This window comes from Alosa alosa, chromosome 14, assembly GCF_017589495.1.
Source record: "Alosa alosa isolate M-15738 ecotype Scorff River chromosome 14, AALO_Geno_1.1, whole genome shotgun sequence".
Lineage (NCBI taxonomy): Eukaryota > Metazoa > Chordata > Actinopteri > Clupeiformes > Clupeidae > Alosa > Alosa alosa.
The window spans coordinates 11,446,471-11,467,206 of NC_063202.1; the positions used below are offsets into that span (position 1 = coordinate 11,446,471).

A 20,736-nucleotide genomic window follows, 5' to 3' on the forward strand; every position below is an offset into this window, starting at 1 on the left:
ACACCTATAAATGTTTCCAGACACCAATCCAAGGACAGACTTAGTTGAGATTCTGGGGAGAGACATTTGAATCATTTTAACCACCCAATATCATCTATAGAAGCAGCATTAACCACCCAATATCATCTATACAAGCAGCATTAATCATTTTAACCACCAAATATCATCTATACAAGCAGCATTAATCACTGGCTGGCAGAAATGTTTCTTATATTTATCCTGAGTTTCTGTGTTGTCCGTCTGACAGCATCCGGACTCTCCTCTGGGATTCACTCCATATTTCATAACGGTCCCGAATAGCGCTGTTCGCTAGCGAGAGCCATTTTAATTAACCTCTGCGAGGTAATCTCTTATCTCAATCTCTTTATGGAACAGTAGACTCGTCCGTCTCTTGTTATAGGAAGGGCTAGACGGGTAATTATACTGAGTTGGTCTGACTGACTCCAAATGGAGTTTGGTAGCATCATGTCACACAGAGGCATCACTGGGGCGCCTGGCACGTGTCTGTGTGTGTGTGTGTGTGCGTGTGTGTGTGTGTGTGTGTGTGTGTGTGTGTGTGCCCAGACCCCAAAAACCCTTCCATACTGTGCTGCAGATGTATCAATTTGTCTCCATGGCGATTATCACCTATCGCACCACAGCTGCTGTCTTGGTCTGAAGCCTCCGCTGCGTCGCTATTCCATCACAGCTGTTCACATCCCGAGAAATCAGGACGCACTTGTCTGTCTGAGCTCAACCTCTCTTTTTTTCATTTCTGAAATCCCAAGACAAACATGCAAAGCTCTATCTCGTTCCTGTTTCAGGCAAAGCGCGAGCGCACATCTGTGTTTCTGAGCCAAAGATAGAATGTCAATGATACGCAGCTGCCATTTCACTGTTGTGCCGTTCCATATTGCCCTCTCAATGGGAGGGACATGAGCCACTGGAACACAACAGCCGCGGATGAGAGCCGACATCTCATCTGGATCCCACTCAAAATGGGTTAGAGTGCAATAACTGCATATCACTGAAACACACACACAAACACACACAAACACACATACACATACGTACACACACCCACATGTTCAAGCGCACTTCGGGCGTTTCAACTTCCAGAGACACATGTAGCCTGAAGCGTGCATGCTTTGAGTGACAGCAGCAGAGGCAACCTCCACCAATGACGGCGGAGCTTTGAGGGGCAAATGGGAGGGGGGGAAGGGGGTCAAGGCTGGGGGTGGTCTGACCGTAGAGGTACTCTAGCGGGTGCTGGCCAGAGATGAGCCAGTTGCGGAAGAGGCGCAGGTGGTAGGAGCACTGTTGGAGGTGGTGGGCCAGCCCTGCGTCCAGGCACAGGGGGAGGCCCACACACGGCTCGGTGGAGAAACGCCGCAGCAGCTGGGCCACGTGGTGCTCCTCCAAAGGCTCTGGGAGACAAGAGAGGAGCAGGAGCAGGAGCAGCAGGAGCAGCAGGAGCAGGAGGAGCAGGAGGAGGTGGAGCAGGAGGAGAAGCGGGAGGACGGTGGAGGAGGATGTTGAGGTGGAGGAGAAGCAGGAGGAGGTGGATAGAAGCAGGAGGTGGGAGAGAAGGAGGAGGAGGTGAAGGAGAAGGAGGAGGAGGTGGAGGAGAAGCAGGAGGAGGTGGAGGAGAAGCAGGAGGTGGGCAAGAAGGAAGAGAAGGTGGAGGAGGAGCAGGAGGGGGTGGAGGATGAGGAGGATGAGGAGGTGTAAAAGAGAGGGAGAACATGACAGGAGAAGAAGAGATAGGAGAGGAGAGAAAGAAGGGGAGCAAAAGAGAAGGCAGAAAAAAGGAGAGGAAGAGATGGAGAGGATAAAATGGGAATGAAAAATGAAGAACAAGAGGAAGAGAAGCAGAAAAGGGGGGAGGAAGAGTAAGGAGGAGTGAAGCGCCAAGAGCAGAGGAGGATAGAGGGATAGAGACAGAGGGCAGGAAAAGAAGGGAAAACAAGAAAAATATGGAAGAGAGAGGTGTGCAAGACCTTGACTACCTGAAGGTATCACCTGGATGTCAATACTCAGTCAAAACCCACCCGTGATTACATCACCTCAAAGCCCACCCTAAGGCAGTGGTCCCCAAACTACGGCCCGCCACCTCATTTTGGGTGGCCCCCCAAAACATGTCCGTGGTATATAGCAACCGGCCCGCATGGGAGTACGACATCGTCAAACTATAACCTCCGCAATTTCCCCCATTAATTCTCTATGGCGAGTCTTAACAGTACACATGTAATACTCTTTTTGTTTGGCGGTTGTTTTGGCGCTGTTTCGCGTTTGCTATCAAAAACGGAATGAAGTGTAGGCCTATCTGCAAACAATGTAAGAGGCCTATGCTGACTGCATCAGTGCTCAAAGTATTCTAAAAGTTTATCAATGAATTGTTAATAACTAACTAACTTATATTCTGGGACTTTCTGGGATAATTATTTTTATTTGTTCAAATGTTCATACAATGTTCACAAGTTCAGGTGAGTGAAAGTTAGAATGGTGGTCATTTCAGACCACTTCAGCACTTCATAAAATTCTCATAGTTTGAGAACTCACACATTTTTAATGAAATATACTTTTGGGACTACCTGCTAATACTTTTGGGAATGCAAAAGTCTTTTTATTAGTATTATTTAATTTGAGTTACATTTTACACTGATATGGCATGACGGCAATATAAACACAGCTAACAATGGTATTAAATTGCAATAGCCTATAGATTAAATGTAATGGAATATTCAACTAAGGTAGACTGCTGTTGTTCACAGCACTAAGCTATTTATGGTTACTGATATACTCCGAGTCTCTGGCCCTCTCTTACAGCCAGGCATAGTTAGCTGGCCCTCGGAAGAAAAAGTTTGGGGACCACTGCCCTAAGGCATTCTGTTTTATTCAAATGACTAGAGTACAAAAGGCATCCTCACACCCCTAATGCATTATACTAGCTCCCCTAAACACACAAACGAGCACAATAATAACCAACCAACTTCCTCAATCTTACCATCAATCACCAACCACCCCTCCCCAACCCAACAGAAAATACCCACTAAATAGCACTCCACTGCATTATCCAACACACCATCCAGTGAAGCACACACTCTTGCAAACTTGACAGCTGGCACGGAGCCTTAGCCAAACTGCTTTAACCAAAACCTACAAGCACTACAACCACACTAATAGCATGTGTTTATATGTGTGTGCTGTGTCCATAGGATTAAACCAGTCAGTTTAATGGCCTTTCTCTGGCGGAAATGACAACCTATGGAGGATATGTTATGCAAACACACACACATACACAAAATGCACCTTTAGGCCTAAATACAACAAATCATATTTCACATTATTTTGTGTTTATTTAATTGCCTATTCATATGATTCTTTTCATATCATATGATTCTTATTATCATCTTACGCTAAAACTCACACTCTGAAGTTGTGGTTCAGGCATGGCCGCCGTTGAACCAGCGTGTTAGTAGAGGCGTGTCATTGAACGCATCCAAAGTCACAGCAGGGCCAGCATGCTGACTACTCAACGCGGTTTGGATTTCTTGTGCGCTTGCATTTTCCACACAAAGGAAAACAGCTCATTTTCTCCACACAGGAGAAAAAATAGCTGAACTGCAATGCAGCCCATGTGCCATGTGCAACAGATGCTATTCAATTATTATTATTATTTTTTTTTTTTGCATAGTCGATATATCCGACAATCGACTTGGCTGGCAGACAAAGCCGCGGTTCGATCTTTACCTGAAGCCGACCACATCAGATTAGGCCTATCCGGGGTATAGGAGTCATCCTGTGTTCCTATATTGAAGACAACCTTTCAGAACACCTTAGTATTTCTTCCCAAACAAAACAAAAAAGCCCTTGGGTGTAAGACAACAGCATGGCTATGTTTTTAAAACAATATAGTATGGTCCACCAAAAGCAATCGGCCCATCCACATCAGAGAAAGTTCTTTGGGTCACCAAGTCTCCAAAGTTTCCATATTCTCTGTTCCCTGTCTCTGCTAGAGCAGAGAGATACACAATGTTACTGTCCACAGACAGTGAGCTGTTCTCCAGGCTGTGCAGTGCATCAGATCTATAGAGGATAGAGCCATGTGGCCAAATGGAATCTGCGTTGCTACCCAAATAAAGGAGAATACAGCCATGATGAGATGAGACTCTTGACTGAGCGTAGAACAGAGCACGCTGTAGGAACAGGGCTGGTTCTCATCATATAGCCACTCTCATAACTGAAAGAGATTGGCGTGAATATATACTGATACGAAAAGAGAGCAGGGTTGTTGGTGAGTGAGTGTGTGTAGGAAAGAGTCAATCATGAATGCAGCAGCACATGAGCTGAAAGGACACCAGAAACACTTTCCAAAGCTTCTCTCGATCACGTGTGTGTGTGTGTGTGTGTGTGTGTGTGTGTGTGTGTGTGTCAGTCAGTATGCCGCGTGGGATGCATTCTTAAGTGTGTGTGGGAGAGGAGAATAGTGCTGGTGCCATTTCTGTTTCCTCAGATACACGCACGCACACACACAGGCACAGACGCACGCATACACACACAGACACTATCACACACACACACACACACACACACACACACACACACACACACACACACACACACACACACACACACACACACACACACACACACACACACACTCCCTTAACTGTCAGTGTGATAAGCTACCAGATATTTCTATCAAAGACCGGTCAGTCCATGGTACTGCTGAAGTTTGAATGAGTGAAGCTAGTCTGGGCCTTCCCAAAGCTGACCTTCTGGCTCTAACAAAACTGAAGGGCTTTTATCTGGCAGCTGATTGGCAGAGTGAATACATTATTATAACTTCTCATTTGGAGTTTGTAGACATAGCCCCTTCAGATCTCATTATTATAACTTCTCATTTGGAGTTTTTAGACGTGGCCCCTTAAGATCTCAGATGGAACAATGACACTTCCCAAAACTGACAATTTATTCAGTTTATTTATTCAGTTTATGCATTCTTTCTTTTAAGTTCATTCATCCACACACTATACGGTGGGTGGCCTGTAGGAATATATCATGTCAGTATGCATACGGACATGCATATGCAGTGATGTAATTCTACAGGTTCATCTGCACACATGGAAATGAATGCAGGCTTCATCACACTGAATGGGAAAACTAAAGCACTCACAGATCAGGGACAAAACTACATTACCCACAATGCAACATATGGAAACCACAGTGACTATGTTCACATGCAGTAGTTAAATATATTATAATTGAGAAAGTATATTCTTCAGTTTTCAAATGCTTCAAATGCCCCATTTATCCCATATTGACTACCCAAATTGAGAATAATCCCATGACAGATGGTGGCTGTTGATGCATAGGAGTTTTCCATACCCATACAAACTGTGCCAGCAATAACTAAACTGTGGAGGGTCTAGGGCCAGCCAATTAGCTCTAGCAAAGTTTCAGCCACAAACACCAACAGAGTTACCCTCCTTGAGTCCACCTTGAGAGAGCCTGAAGCATCTGACCAGAAGATTAACAAGATCAAGAGGCATCTGAGACTACTGCAGTTACTGCAATTGCAGAATGAGTGACACACTAAGCATATATGGGTAACACTTTACTTGACAGTATCGACATAAGAGTGACATGACACTGTCATGAACATATAACACCGTCATGACACATGAACCTTAACCTTAACCCTAATCCTAACCTCTAACCCTAATCCTTACCCTAACTCTAACCCTAACCTAACCTAAAACCTAAACCTAATTCTAACCCTAACTTGTTATGACAAAAACAGAATGTCACTTAATAGCAGAAGCGCTAACATTTATGACTTGTTTATGACACATTCATGACAGTGTCATCATGTCACTCTTATGTCCATACTGTCAAGTAAAGTGTAACCCAGATATGTTTGGGGTAAAAAGAGGATACATCTACCGGTACATAAACAAGAGCAACTCCAGGCCATGACAGAGGAGGGTGACTAGGGCCATCAGACAGAGAACTGGATCATGATGGGTCAATCCTGGTCAACAGCACCACACTGCCCAAAACAAACCCAAACTCTCAGAGATCTCTGTTCTGACTTTACTGTGTTAAAAATCCTCTAATTGACTGCAGCCCCTGGCCTCCCTGATCTGATCTGGTTTGGTCTGGATAGGCAGCCTCTGTCACAGCTGTGGTTCGGGGACACAAAGCCTCATGGATGTGTCAATGTGTAGCACTGTGCTAACCGCCGCTATCCCACTTCCCCCCGCTTATGGCTGACTGCTTCTGACAGACGCTCGTGGTCTAAGTGCCCTGCTCTTTGGTGTCCGGCCGCTTCAGCGGGTCATGGTCAACTTTTCCACACAGATGCTCCTCACTGGGCCACAAGAACCCATGGCCAAACAAACTCAGGGCTCCGAACAAACCCACAAGATGACCTCATTTAGTGCCAGCAAACACACGCAATCACACAACCCATCCATACAAACAAAATGCGCCTCACAAACGTTCAGTTCCCCATCAGAGCAAAACAAACACACAACATGACACAACAAACAAACAAATAGACAAATCACAATGAAGTGCTTTCCCTGTTGGCAGCGACTCAAGGTTGACTAGAGGGGGGGAAAAAACACTTGATCTGAATAGCGGAGAATCAAGTTGGGTGATTGCCTCTGCTGTCCTGGAACGCCGAGTTTTTCCTCTTCGAGTGAGGCATTACAATTCAATACCAACAGGGAAAGGCTATTTTAACACAGTGAACACAAAATGTGCTATCTATGGGGTCAGCTCACGTCGGTGAAAGACAATGTCCATATCTGCATCACCATTCCCGCAGTCATACATAAACACACCACACACACACACACAAACACACACAACACAAGTACACAGCCATCCACTAGTAACACATGATTTGACTGGGTGGAGAGTTGACATTGTGCACGTGGGTGGGTTATGAAGAAAAGATGGCAACAGTGTCAGGCTGTAAGGAACCAGGCAGATGGGGCAAACCACAGACTGAGAAAAAAACTAAAGGAACTTGGGGTGGAGGGGGGGGGAGACATGGCTGTGTACCATGTTAAAAACTGAATGAATACAAGTACACAGCCATCCACTAGTAACACATGATTTGACTGGGTGGAGAGTTGACATTGTGCACGTGGGTGGGTTATGAAGAAAAGATGGCAACAGTGTTAGGCTGTAAAAATAAAACTTCCCCAAACCAAAAAATAAAATAAAATAAAATAAGAGAGTGAGAGACTTTGTTTTTCCACAGACATGCAAGACAGAAGGAAGTGGAAACGAAGTGGAAATATACTTGAAAGAAGCAGACGTACCATTAGTCGGATGCTTTGCAAACGACACAGAAAATCGCTTTACAGCCGGCATACACAACAATTCTGAAATAAAAAGAGGTCACTGGTGTTACCATCATGAGACAGGGGAGAGGAGGGGATGAACACACCTAGCTCTACCTCCATCTGTTCTGGGACTTCAGGCAGAGCTACGGCTATAGGTGAGAGACGTGGGGAAGGGGGACGCTGTTGGCTGACGGACCGGTCGTCCCCTTTAGCTGGACTTGAGCACAAGGGGGGATGGGACATGAGACTTCTGCAGGACAGAGTTGTCAAGGTTCGTCAGAGTGCAGTGTTTGTGGTTGCGGACTTGACTTGATTTAAAAGGGCATATCACAAACGCCCCCACACAATCTCTATCTGTGTTTCTCTCTCTCTCACACTCACACACACACACGCACGCACACACACACACACACACACACACACAGAGACAGACAGGCACAAACACACCAGCAAAGCAGCCATGGGCTTTGCTTTTGTCTGCCATATACTTTTATGAGGACAACGCAGACGAGCTGTCACCTGTGTCAGATCCCTCGCCCAACCCAAACAACTGGAAGAGTATTCAAGACCACAGCAAGGCCTCTGGTCCCGTCATTGCCTGGTGGATGGAGCCAGTGACAGAGGAACTCACCAGGGGAATACTATCACAAAATACTATCACAAACCTGGTCTACAAGGGCCTCCAGAGGACGTCGGAGCAGTCTCAGACATTTTTTTTTTATGCTTCTTTAAATTGCAGTTTGATAAGACAGTGTGTGCTTTTGACAGCACTGGGAAAACAAAAGTTGTGGGGATGATTATGCCAGGACTAGTTTGTTTACTTTAACCCTTAGAACCCTAAGCTGTTTTTAGGGCATTTTCACTACCTTTATTCATAAGGATTTATTCTGGTCATTGTAAGAGCCACACACACATATTATATATTGTTTTTTTCAGCACAGTCTAGGCTATCCAGATCTGCCATCATCTCATGTATTAGTACTAGCATTGATTTTATTTTGATTTTTAAAGAGTTAAAATATAAAAAGCGTATTACAAAAATTCTTATATTTCGACATGTATCTCACCACAGCAAGCTCATAGCTCTACATGCATTTCATGTGTGTGTAGGGCAGACTGTCCTGAATCGGGCAATATAATTGCCATGTTGGAGGGATACTCTGGGGCTGAGCAATTTACAGAAATATGTGGTGTATGATTTATGGAAATAAATGCCATTTTTTATTTAGTGATGAAAAATGACCTTTCTGCACTCCATATCTGTGACACGAACTGATCTGACCTGACTTGACCCGAGGTTGCGTGTTAGCCTGCGTGCCTATGGTGTATGCACTCATAATGATTCTCAACTTTTTACTGCATTGCCATGAACAAAGTAAAGGCAAAAAAGGTGTTTCTTTGTTGAACAAATTGGGATGCAATGTGAGCCTTGAATTGGATGTCATGCAGGAATTTGCTAGGATCTCAAAACCGGATTATGAACATGCTGCCATAGAGAAACACGCAAAATTATAAACATGCTTTGTCACAAAAACAGACAAAAACGTGGGGTAAGTCCAGCTATATGAAGTTATTATTTTGCTGTCACTTCGTCTGTTTTATAACCCAGACGGATGTACGTGGTATCAAATGATAGCCCTGAGTCTCCTCTTTCATCTGACATGCGTGTCATATCTATCCGATCACGGGTCCGCGAGTAATTCAAACAAGAGTAATGGGTGTGCAGCGTTGGTTTGTGTACATGACGTTATTATTTTGCAGTCACTTCGTCTGTTTTTACAAGCCAGAAGGATCGATATACATGGTACCAATGGATAGCCCTGTGTCTCCTCTTTCATCTGATATTCTTGCCATATCTATGCGATCACGGCTTCGCGAGTAATTGAAACGAGAGTAATGGGTGCGCAGGTGAATGTAGAGAAGTATAGACTGTAAACATGATGCAATTTGATTTAATTTCATGATTTTTTTTTTAATTTTCATACTTGATCGTACAGACAAGTGTGTAATCTCTTGCTCTGTCATGCAATAAAGGTTTCATCTCGCTGCGATGAACAGATCCGGAGCAATGTAACAGAGAAGAAAGGGTGTGTTTTTTGACGCACTTTGCGTCAATCGGGTTCTAAGGGTTAAAGGCATGAGATGGAAGTTTTCATTGTCAAAAACAATGCTTTTGCTTAACCAAATGATATAAAATGAAAGTAAATAGTCATAAGTTACATTGTTCTTTTGTGTTTCATTTTAACTCTATGCTTTTTATGTCCTTCATTTAAGCTCTTAGTTTGAATTTCACAGTAATGAACAGTGTTTTGTCAGAAAAATTCTTCATATTGCTCCTTTAAATTGTAATATAGATTTTCCAGCATCAGGTATGGCATTAGCTTTCCACTGTGATAGGACAGTTATTATGTAACGAGAGATTGATCAAGCATTGATCAAGGGCTTTCAGTGCTGTTTGCACTTTAATGGTGTATGCCCTGCCCAATGTAAAAACAGTGAAAAACACAGACACCAACACAGGCGATGAAAAAGGGCTATGGATGACAAAACAAACAAGCAGACAGACAGAAAAGAAACCCTTCAGAATTGCCTCATAAAAACGTCAAGAGTCCTTAAATCTGAAGCCTCTAGACCTTCCACGATCCCATCCTCATTTTCTCCTCGCCCGTCATCTCCCCACCCCTCCCGTACTGTCCAGGACATTTGTCCTGTTCTCTGTTTGTCTGGCTGGACTGTCAGTATTACGAGCTGTCACAGAGTACTGTACACTTGGCTACCTCCTGATTTGTCTGCATTTCTCTATGTCTAAAACCAGGCATTTTCATACTAGTACATCAATCAACACACACACTAACACAGACACACAGAAATGACACAAAACGGACATCATGGATGAGACTGCGTCAGAGTCTGCCATCTGAGAGGAGAGAGAGTCTGCCGCGGGCAAGTCCGGCATGAACACACCACATGAGATGAACACAGGGTGGGCCAGAGACACTATGGCCGCCGTACAAAGGGCTCCTTATGGAAAGCCCCAGACACAACACAACACAACACACACTCACACACAGACAAACACACACACACACACACACACACACACACACACACACACACACAAACACACACACACAAACACACACACACGAGAAAATGGCAGACACAGACATCGGTTGACACTCCACAACAACACAGTGACGCCCAGTGGACTGCATGGTTATTACAACAGGACTGAAAACTGGCGAAGAACATTCTCGAAGGAAAGAGATGGTGTCGTCGACTATGAGAGAAAGGCTGATGCACTGACTGTATATAAATGTAGACTTTAACTAAAACTACACATAAAACAGCAAATCCACTATGTGTCAACCTCTAAAATTCTTATATATATATAAAATTCCTCTCAAAAGAAGTAAAGTTTTTGCATCAGAGGTCTATAATGCTAAAGTACAACTATGCAGGAGGATGAGAGGATATCCATCCATATACCCATATATTTACTCTGGTCCCTGTGGCGTCGTGGTACACACTCTAACTTGAGCGTCATGATTTCTGTTCAACATACAAACATGAAGTGCCTGCCAGCCTGTTTAGACAGAGGCAAGCTGATGTTATGTAGGACACACACACAGAAAAAGAACACAACAACTCAAATTCACTGACTTATGACACACAGACACACACACAACCACACACCACATGAGATACACTAATACACACATTACCAACAAACAAATGCGCACTACAGGATGAAAACACAGAAGTGAATGAACCAGTGTTTGGCTGGATGTGCGGATCCACTGGCTCACAGTGGGGAATCTAGCTAGGGGGTCATCATGACTGCATTTGATATGGGCTTTATGGATACAGGATGCTAAACATCTCATCACACATCCGTCCTCAAATTAATATAGGTCACTGGATTGAACCCTTTTGTGTGCTGTTTATCTGGTAAGCGCTATAACTTAGCAGGGCTCTTTACAATGCTATCATACTGAGCTCCCATATGCATTAGCAGTTTCTTTTGTAGTACAGCCCATTTTCTAGAAAATGTAGAAAACTTTTGTCTTTTGTCTGTGGTGGCTACTGTTAACTAGTTATTTCAAAGTGGCAGTGCATTTTTGGAACATAAAGAAGAGAGAAAGAAAGACAGAGACAAAAGATTGCTGAAGAGAGAGAGAGGGAAAAAAAGAGGACGACATACCGTCTTTATATGACAAGCTTCCGGAGGAGAATTTTTTGCGGTGGGTGCGTGCGTAGTCCTGCAGGTTGGGGGCGCTAGAGGAGCCCCCCAGCACGGTGGTGCTGAACAGGCCTGCACACTGGGAGCCTGTGAGGGTGGGGGGAGGGGTTAGTGTCACACACACCACATGCAGTTATGCACACAATGCACCTCATCGGCTAAATTAACCTATCAACAGCAGCTATGACGGGCTAACAAAAGCTAACACCAGCTAACACCGGCTATGGCCAGCTAACAAGAGCTAGTGCTACTTGGCTGGTAGTAGGAAGCTAAGGGCCTTGGCACGAGTCAACACTCACACCAGTGTTGCAGGCCTCTGGGTCCTACGGTGTTGTACCTAACACTGGAGCCTGTGAGAGACACAACAGTGTCTCAGAGGAGAGGGCCACGTCTCATACAGATAGAATTCAGTACAGGAGATTGTGCATGATCAGATTCAGGGCTAAGACAAGGACTAGGATCCATTTCAAATCATGACAGTGGAGCCACTGAGGGATGGCCCTCTACTAAACTAAGGAGATAGAAACAGATTAACAGACTGAATAACCAATATGGTCAGTTGCAGATACACAGATATTAGTGAAGTCGTAAGCCAAATTTTTGACACTTGGGCATAGACCAATGTCTGTCTTACAATCCGTTTAAAAAAAGTTGGTGAAATGGATCGACGATATTCATTTATTAACTCACACTCTTCTTCTAAAATGTGAGCCTGTTTGCTAGACAGCATAACATCGCTTTCGAAAACTGGAACCAATGCACTGCTGTCTCCTGAAACACACTTCGAGTTGGACTAAATTAAAAAATGGCGCAAATAATGGTGAAGACTGCTGATGAATGGGAAAGTACCAAAAAAGCTTTATCATAAAGTGATTAAAATATTCAATTTTGTTTAATTCATAGGATTGATGATTTACAGCTGTCAGTAGCTTTCTTACATTTTCTTTTGAAGACATACTAACTATCAATACACTATAATTTAAATTAGGGCCCTACATGTCTCAAATATCAAAAGTTCAAACGTTCTAGCCTGGAATTACCCAATTTGTGATTTGCTCTGCAGGTCCGTCTGGCCAAGAGACCCTAAAACACGGGAGCGCCAATACAATCGAATCGCTAATCCGTCATGGACATGTATTTCTTAAGAATTGAGTAAACAACTGCATTTACAAGATTGTTATATTTCTGAAACGATTTGGTGAGAGCATAATGCACCAATTTAGGTCTAATTTCACTGCTAGTTTCGCCCCCGCTGGAAGTCGTAAGTCAATGAACCATTTCCAGACCCACTCTCAATTGAGAAGGTTCTGGTGTCAACGAGGCCACCAACTTCTAACTTGATGTTTAATATCTGCAAATGTGTGCAAGTCTTGAAGCAACTGAATTTTCAAAGATTTCAAAAAATATGTCTTTTTCACTCTTAATGTTCTTGTAGGCTGTGTGCCAACGTAGTGCCATTGTCATTACATGAAAAGTTATACTTAATTCTTCAGATTTTAAAGAAATTCAAATCAGGTTTATGATCAATTCACAGAGACTTTACCATCTTTACCATTATCTTCAGCGCTATCTGGGACCCAAACATTATCGTACAATTGTATTGTTTGGAACGGTAGTATAAAAACTCCCTATGGTATCAAATGGAAAAATGAAGCTATTATATTTTTGCAAATATTAGCAAAGCCTTGCAAATTGGTGAATTGACAAAAATATGCACGTTTGTGAAAACAACTAAATGTCTATACCAAAGGTGTCTTAACCATTAAGGAAGATCCAAGGTCTAACAGGAGCCAAGGAGCAGGACCGGAGCACTCAATGCTTAACATGTTATTATTTGTGCAAACTGACTAACGTTTCGACGCCCATGCGTCTTCTTCAGAGTCAAACAGTCAATGGCAATGATGTACAGTTTTTAAAGAGTCAGATTTACAAGGCATTGGTTACTGGCCTAGGTGGGTGTAGTACTGTACATCAATTAAGCAGTCCTGTGTAAGCACTCAGATGTAGACAGAAAAGGGAAAAAACAAACCACCAAAAGGAAACAATAAAGAAAAATACATACATATATATATATACTGTGTGTATACATACATTCAACACCTTCAAAGAAGAAGTACATGTAAAAGTATAGAAAATAAATATACATACAGACTCAACATTTATACAGGTACCTCAAAGTGTGGATTATAAAAAACAAGAGAGGCCAAGTTCCTCATTAAGACCATTAGGTTTTACTGTGTTCAGAGTGAAAATCCAGAAAGCCTCTCTTTGTAGTAGGGACCTCACTATGTGCCCTCCTCGTTGGGAGGGTAGGATTTTCTCAATCCCCCAAAATTTAAGGGACGCATTGGAGCCATGATTCGCTTTCACATGATGTCTCGCAATAGCATAGTCCATATTCCGGTTACGAATGGCTGCTTTGTGTTCTGCAATGCGTAGTTTCAACATGTAAATCACATGGGTGGTGTTGCAATTAATAAATGAGTTGAAGTAATACGCGGCGGTTCGGCGGATATGTCTTTAAGAGCTGGATCGCTCTGCAAGACGTGCCAGTGTTTCTTAATGACATGCTTTATTTCTCCACCAATATGCGAGAATTCTGTGGAGAAACAGAGTCTTTGCTTCGAGGCGCGTTTGGTTTTAACCAGGAGGTGTGCTCGTTGCGTCGATCTGGCTCGTACATAGGCTGTGGAGATGTCACTTTCAGCATAGCCCCTGCTGAGAAAGCGCTCTGTCATTATTGCTGCCCCGCACTCAAACTCAGCATCACTGCTGCAATTCCTTCTGAGTCGTAAAAATTGGCCAATGGGAATATTTTTAATGAGTTGTTTGGGGTGATGGCTATCTGCTCTGAGGAGGGTATTTCTACTGAGGGGTTTGCGATAGATTGATGTTTCTAGACCTCTTTGGGAATTTTTATAGATGGTCAAGTCCAGGAAATTAACCTTATATGTAGAGTGTTCCACTGTGAACCTTAAAAAGGGTGTCGTGGAGTTAACATAGGCCATGAATTGATCTAATTCCAGAGAAGTCCCCATCCAAATAAAGAATACATCGTCAATGTACCTCTTCCAAAGAGGGATTTTAGGGAGGAATAGGTTGTTCACAGGATTGTCAATGAACTTAGCTTCCCATAAACCCATTACTAGGCATCGTGATGGCGGTCTTAAGCAACTACCCATACTGACCCAACGCTTCTGTAAGTAATAAGAGCCCGCATATTGGAAATAATTCACTGTTAAAACAACTTCGGACAGTGTCAGTAAGAATTCATTGGGAGGAGCTGTGTCAGTGGCCCGTCTTGAAAAAAAGTGTAGTAGCGCCTCAGTCCCTGCTTCATTGTCTTAACCATTATTTTCACCTTTTTTGAAAATGATGCTCAGATATTCCTTTAAACTAAATGGTGATTAACTGGTAAGAGATCTTTGTTATGTTTCGGACAGAGCACAGTTTCTAGTATGATGTTATGCCACCATGTTTATTATACTTTTGAAATGCAGGCCTGTTTATGGTGTTAACTCAGGTTTAATAAAAAATACTAGCGGATAATATTTACACAGATGACATTAAGTCAAACGTCACTCCAAGTTGACATTTCACAGTTGTAGGGTCTGGGTTATTTGTAAAGTAGTTAAAGGAGGACTACATCATCTCAGAGAAAAGCCATCTGACTAGAGTAAGGAGCTCAGTGGGCATCAGCTGTATATGACACAATCAGATGCAACTACCAATATTACTAATACTGCTAATACTACTGCCCTTTAAATGCAACTACCAATATTACTAATACTGCTAATCCTACTGCCCTTTAAATGCAACTACCAATATTACTAATACTGCTAATACTACTGCCCTTTAAATGCAACTACCAATATTACTAATACTGCTAATACTACTGCCCTTTAAATGCAACTACCAATACTACTAATACTACTGCCCTTTAAACACAACTACCAATACTGCTAATACTGCTGCCCTTTAAATGACAACTACCAATACTACTAATACTACTGCCCTTTAAACGCAACTACCAATACTACTAATACTACTGCCCTTTAAACGCAACTACCAATACTACTCTATACTACTGCCCTTTAAATGCAACTACCAATACTGCTAATACTACGGTCCTTTAAATGACATCTCTACTCACCCACTGGCTGTTGGATGTCATTGCTTGTGAATGACACATTTGGAAAGCTGTGTGTGTGTCTGTGTGTGTATGTGTGTGTGTGTGTGTGTGTGTGTGTGTGTGTGTGTGTGTGTGTGTGTGTGTGTAGTAGTATTTGATGACAGACCGTAACTGGTGGTCAGGAGAAAGACGATCCCCATCTAATCCAATCTGTGTGTGTCCAGACAGAAGATGATACTGCACTAAGTGCCCGTGTGTGTGTGTGTGTCTGTATGTGTGTGTGTGCACACTCCCAAATGTGCAAATACATTTGGCTGTGCGGGTGTGAGTGTGTGAGTCTTTGTGTGAGTGTGTGAGTCTTTGTTTGTGTGTGTGTGTGTGTGTGTGTGTGTGTGTGTGTGTGTGTGTGTGATACCCACCTAGGCCACTTTGTTTCATCTCAGGGGACTGGCGTGAGCAAGAGGAGAAGAGGCGGTAGCTTCCCCCTTTAGACGAGGACGTTTCAGACAGGACCTGCACAGGACATGGGACACACACACACACAACACACAAAGTTACACATATACTGTAGATACAAAAAGCAGCTATATGACACGCTAAGTGACAAACATGCACAAGTAACATATCAGTAACATAACACACAGTAGGCATATTTCAATGGCCATTAGAGTGTATACTGTAGGCTAAACACACACACACACACACAGGCACACACACGCCTCACAGATATTGGAGTGTATACTGTAGGCTAAACACACACACACACAGACACAGACACACGCCTCACAGATATTGAGTGTATAATTTACAAACAACACACACACACACAGACACACACACACCTCACAGATATTGGGTGTATACTTTAGGCTAAACACACACACACACACAGACACACACACCGCCTCACAGATATTGCACACACACACACACAAAGTTACACATATACTGTAGATACAAAAAGCAGCTATATGACACGCTAAGTGACAAACATGCACAAGTAACATATCAGTAACATAACACACAGTAGGCATATTTCAATGGCCATTAGAGTGTATACTGTAGGCTAAACACACACACACACAGGCACACACACGCCTCACAGATATTGGAGTGTATACTGTAGGCTAAACACACACACACACACACACACACGCCTCACAGATATTGGAGTGTATACTGTAGGCTAAACACACACACACAGACACAGACACACACACACGCCTCACAGATATTGGAGTGTATACTTTAGGCTAAACACACACACACACAGACACACACACACGCCTCACAGATATTGGAGTGTATACTGTAGGCTAAATACACACACACACAGACACAGACACACACACACGCCTCACAGATATTGGAGTGTATACTGTAGGCTAAAAAGCAGCTATATGACAGCTAAGTGACAAACATGCACACACACACACACACACACAAAAGAAAACACAGAAACACACATGCATGTACTTAGAGTAGAACACATTTTTTACGGAGTTATTTTGGTTACAGCCCAAATGAATGTGAATGTTTGCAAATGACGCTAGGGGGGCGGAGATAGGCGCTGATTACATAATGAGTAGCAGGTGTGATAAATAGCACGTAAAATAAATAAACCCAGCACGTGCTTCCTGTGGTTTGGCAATGACGCTGCTAACGCTGTGTTCGCATTTGTATGCAAATTTGGCCCTCAGAATCATTCAGTGCACAGAAACATGTGCTTATTATGAAGGCCTAGCCACACCCTCCAATTACATATTTAAAAATATGAATACTTTAACTGACATCAGCGTGATCTGATCTAGCATCAGTTATGAGAGTGTGTTGTTCATGCATGCAGCTGTTGTAGACTATGTGTCCTAGAAAGAGAGACAGTGTGTGTGTGTGTGTGTGTGTGTGTGTGTGTGTGTGTGTGTGTGTGCATGTGTGTACCTCGCTGGACGCTGGCCTGAAGCCGAAGCCCAAGGGAGCGTTCTCCTCCTCGCTCACCTTCACCCCCGGGCTGAAGTGTAGCTCCACGTGGAAGCGCTCCTCTGACGAAGGGTCCTGCACAGAGAGACCAGGTCAGCTGACCACCACCACCACAACACTAACACAAAAACATCCAAACACAAGGCTTCTCTTGGGCCTGCGCAGAGACAAGAGGTAAGCTTAACACCACCACCTCCACCACAACACTAACGCACAAACATCCAAACACTGCCCAGAGACGAGAGGTAAGCTTAACACCACCACAACACTAACACATTATCAACACATGTGGTGGTCCCATCCTGTCCATGCACAACTATCGTTACCAGCTTCTCGTTGCTGTTTTTGAATAATGTATACAAAGCCCATTTACACTTGCTAATAGAAATATTCTATAACACTCAGATGGAAAAAACTCAAATCATCCTGACCATCTTAATCACACAAGGGGTGTGCCACTAGGAGGGCATAGCATGCACTGCCAATGAACAACTATTTTAAGAAGCATTCAGCTTGTTGTCAGGATCGACATGCACGCACGCACGCACACACACAGTACCTTGTTGTTGTCCTCATAGAGCATGATGACTATCTGAGTCATGTAGTTGAGCTCAGAAACAGCACTCAGGTAGTCCATCGCCCTCTTCCACTGCTGGTCATTCTCCTCCTGGACCAACACAAACAAACAAATGACAAAGAAATAAATTCATGGGTTCTCGTTTAAATGTGCTTATATATTTATCTCAATTCTATTTATATAGCACTACAGCAAATGAAATTGTGCAGAAGTGCTTAACACAGTCCAGAGTCTGATCTCCCAAGGGTTAATGCACAAAGAATAATGTCAGAAGCAGATCTTATATTTCCTTCTGCTGAGATCATGAGGTGATGCCATATTTACTGTCTTAGTATTGGAAATGACTACAGATGAATGGAATAGTGCTAGTTATCTAATGTTGCACTCAGGACTCTGAACACTGTGGACACTCTGAACACAGCATTAATGCTTTTGTTGACGGACATGCCACAACAGACAAACAAATATAACTCTCCCATTCTCAGTCTCTTTCTCTCACACACACACACACACACACACACACACACACACACACACACACACACACACACACACACTTACATCGAGAAGGCCTCCATAGCGAAAGATACTAAGGAGCGAGTGCACGTGGCTCTCGCTGGTAAAGTAGAGACGTGTGCGCACATGTCGTCCTGGAGACAGAACTCCCCTGGAGTACCTGAGAGGAGACGGGAAATACCACATAGTTGACACTCTGTGGAATCTTAAACCACACAAACACAGCTATGGACACACACACACACACCACACACTCACAGAGGGTGCAGCTTGTTCACAGACTCGTCCTCATGAGTCCTCTGCAGGTCCAGCTGGATCTTCTTGACCAGAGGGAGGCAGTAAGCATAGGCGATGTCCAGCTTCTCCACTTTATTAATGCCATACTCCTACACACACACACACACACACACACACATCAAAGGCAATGTTATGTGTATTATCTCATATCTCATATCACCGCTGCCATGGGTTTGTTTTCATAGGCTGTGTGCTGATTACTGATAAGGTTATCTGAGGGAGAACAAGCTGGCAGTGAGAGCATATGCTCCCTCTGTGCTGAGCTATATAATCAGCTTCACAGATAACAATGTGTACATGCCTCAAAACAGATACAGTGTGTGCGCTAAGTGTGACATTTTCTACTCACAGACATTTGCTGGCATGCTCCCTTTGAGCGTATGTGTGTGTGTGTGTGTGTGTGTGTGTGTGTGTGTATGTGTGTGTGTGCGTGTGCGTGTGCGTGTGCGTGTGTGTACTGGACCCCTCAGTATAAACAGCTCTAAGGAAAGTAAGATTTGAGATTTCTCTCTAAATAATGCATTGGTGGTGTAACGGTGTACAGTGAGTGAGTGGGTGAGTGGAGTGAGTGGGTGAGTGGGTGGGTGAGTGGGTGGGTGAGTGGGGTGGTGGGTGGGTGGGTGGGTGGGTGAGTGGGTGGGTGAGTGGGTGGGTGAGTGGGTGAGTGGGTGGGTGAGTGGGTGAGTGAGTGAGTGAGTGGGTGAGTGGGTGAGGTACCTGCGGTATGACAATGTCAGCCAGCGCGCGTGACATGGTGAACAGCTCCACTGTGTTCTCCAGGCCCAGGGAGGCGTTGTGCTGCACATCGTACTTGATGCAGTCGTAGATGTCAGGAATCTTGCTGATGTCGTAGCGGCCGCTCTTCATGCGGAAGTCTCGTTCCAACTTGGTCCAGCGCTGCAGCATCAGCTCCAGGGTCTCGCTGTGGTACAGTTGCAGGTCTGCAGCCAGGGGGCGACAAAGAGCACACACATGCTGACCATCTCCTGTCCTTTCTGACCACACAGACTTCAAATTCATCTAAATGTTTAAATCAGCAGCTCAAAGAAAAGATGGGCTATGTGCCATGCCGTATTACCCCATTTCTGCTTCGGCTCAGGTGTTAAAATAGAAGGTACTTGCTCCTGTGTCATTGCTATGATTGTGCATTCACACATGAGACGATGTGATCGGTTTCTTTCTAGCTTGTAATCGTCTAATCAAACGTAATGTGTCTAGACCTGCCACTACTAGGGTGCATCCTCCGCGGCACGTGTGTGAGCAGACCCCTTACACACCCAGAGGAGTGTCTCAGCAGGCCCAGGTCCAGGGCCACTGCAGGAGACAGGCAGGAGGAAAGCAGCTGCTCTGCCGAAGCACATTCACCTCAACCACTCAGAGGAGAGTCATCAGTAATCAGACATCTCTTAACTGTGCTGACCACAATGACATAGTCTGACTCTGACTCTGAGGATAACAACAATGCTGCTGTAATTAGAAGGGATGCTTAACTGAGTAAGCACTTCTCATTTCTTTCTTACTTCTGTCTTTGCTGCATGTTCTCCACATTTCCTTCACATTTTTATTAGGAGGAGGCGGCTACAAGGTAAGGGTGGACTGACCTATGCAATTGATATACCCAGAGGGTGACGACGAAGTATGTATAATGTTG

At 43.9% G+C, this 20,736-nt stretch overlaps 1 protein-coding gene across 1 annotated transcript in view; it reads right to left on the bottom strand.

Annotated features, from left to right (window-relative positions):
• ppip5k1a (diphosphoinositol pentakisphosphate kinase 1a) overlaps positions 1 to 20,736 on the bottom strand; it is a 68,407-nt gene that overhangs the window by 5,746 nt on the left and 41,925 nt on the right. The window contains exons 20-28 of the mRNA XM_048262322.1: positions 19,803 to 20,026; positions 19,047 to 19,174; positions 18,834 to 18,948; positions 18,255 to 18,362; positions 17,510 to 17,770; positions 16,138 to 16,231; positions 11,548 to 11,673; positions 3,733 to 3,789; positions 1,227 to 1,406 (exon numbers count right to left, since the gene is read on the bottom strand). Of these exons, the coding sequence (XP_048118279.1) occupies positions 1,227 to 1,406; positions 3,733 to 3,789; positions 11,548 to 11,673; positions 16,138 to 16,231; positions 17,510 to 17,770; positions 18,255 to 18,362; positions 18,834 to 18,948; positions 19,047 to 19,174; positions 19,803 to 20,026 (1,293 nt within the window). The remainder of the gene's footprint in view (positions 1 to 1,226; positions 1,407 to 3,732; positions 3,790 to 11,547; positions 11,674 to 16,137; positions 16,232 to 17,509; positions 17,771 to 18,254; positions 18,363 to 18,833; positions 18,949 to 19,046; positions 19,175 to 19,802; positions 20,027 to 20,736) is intronic.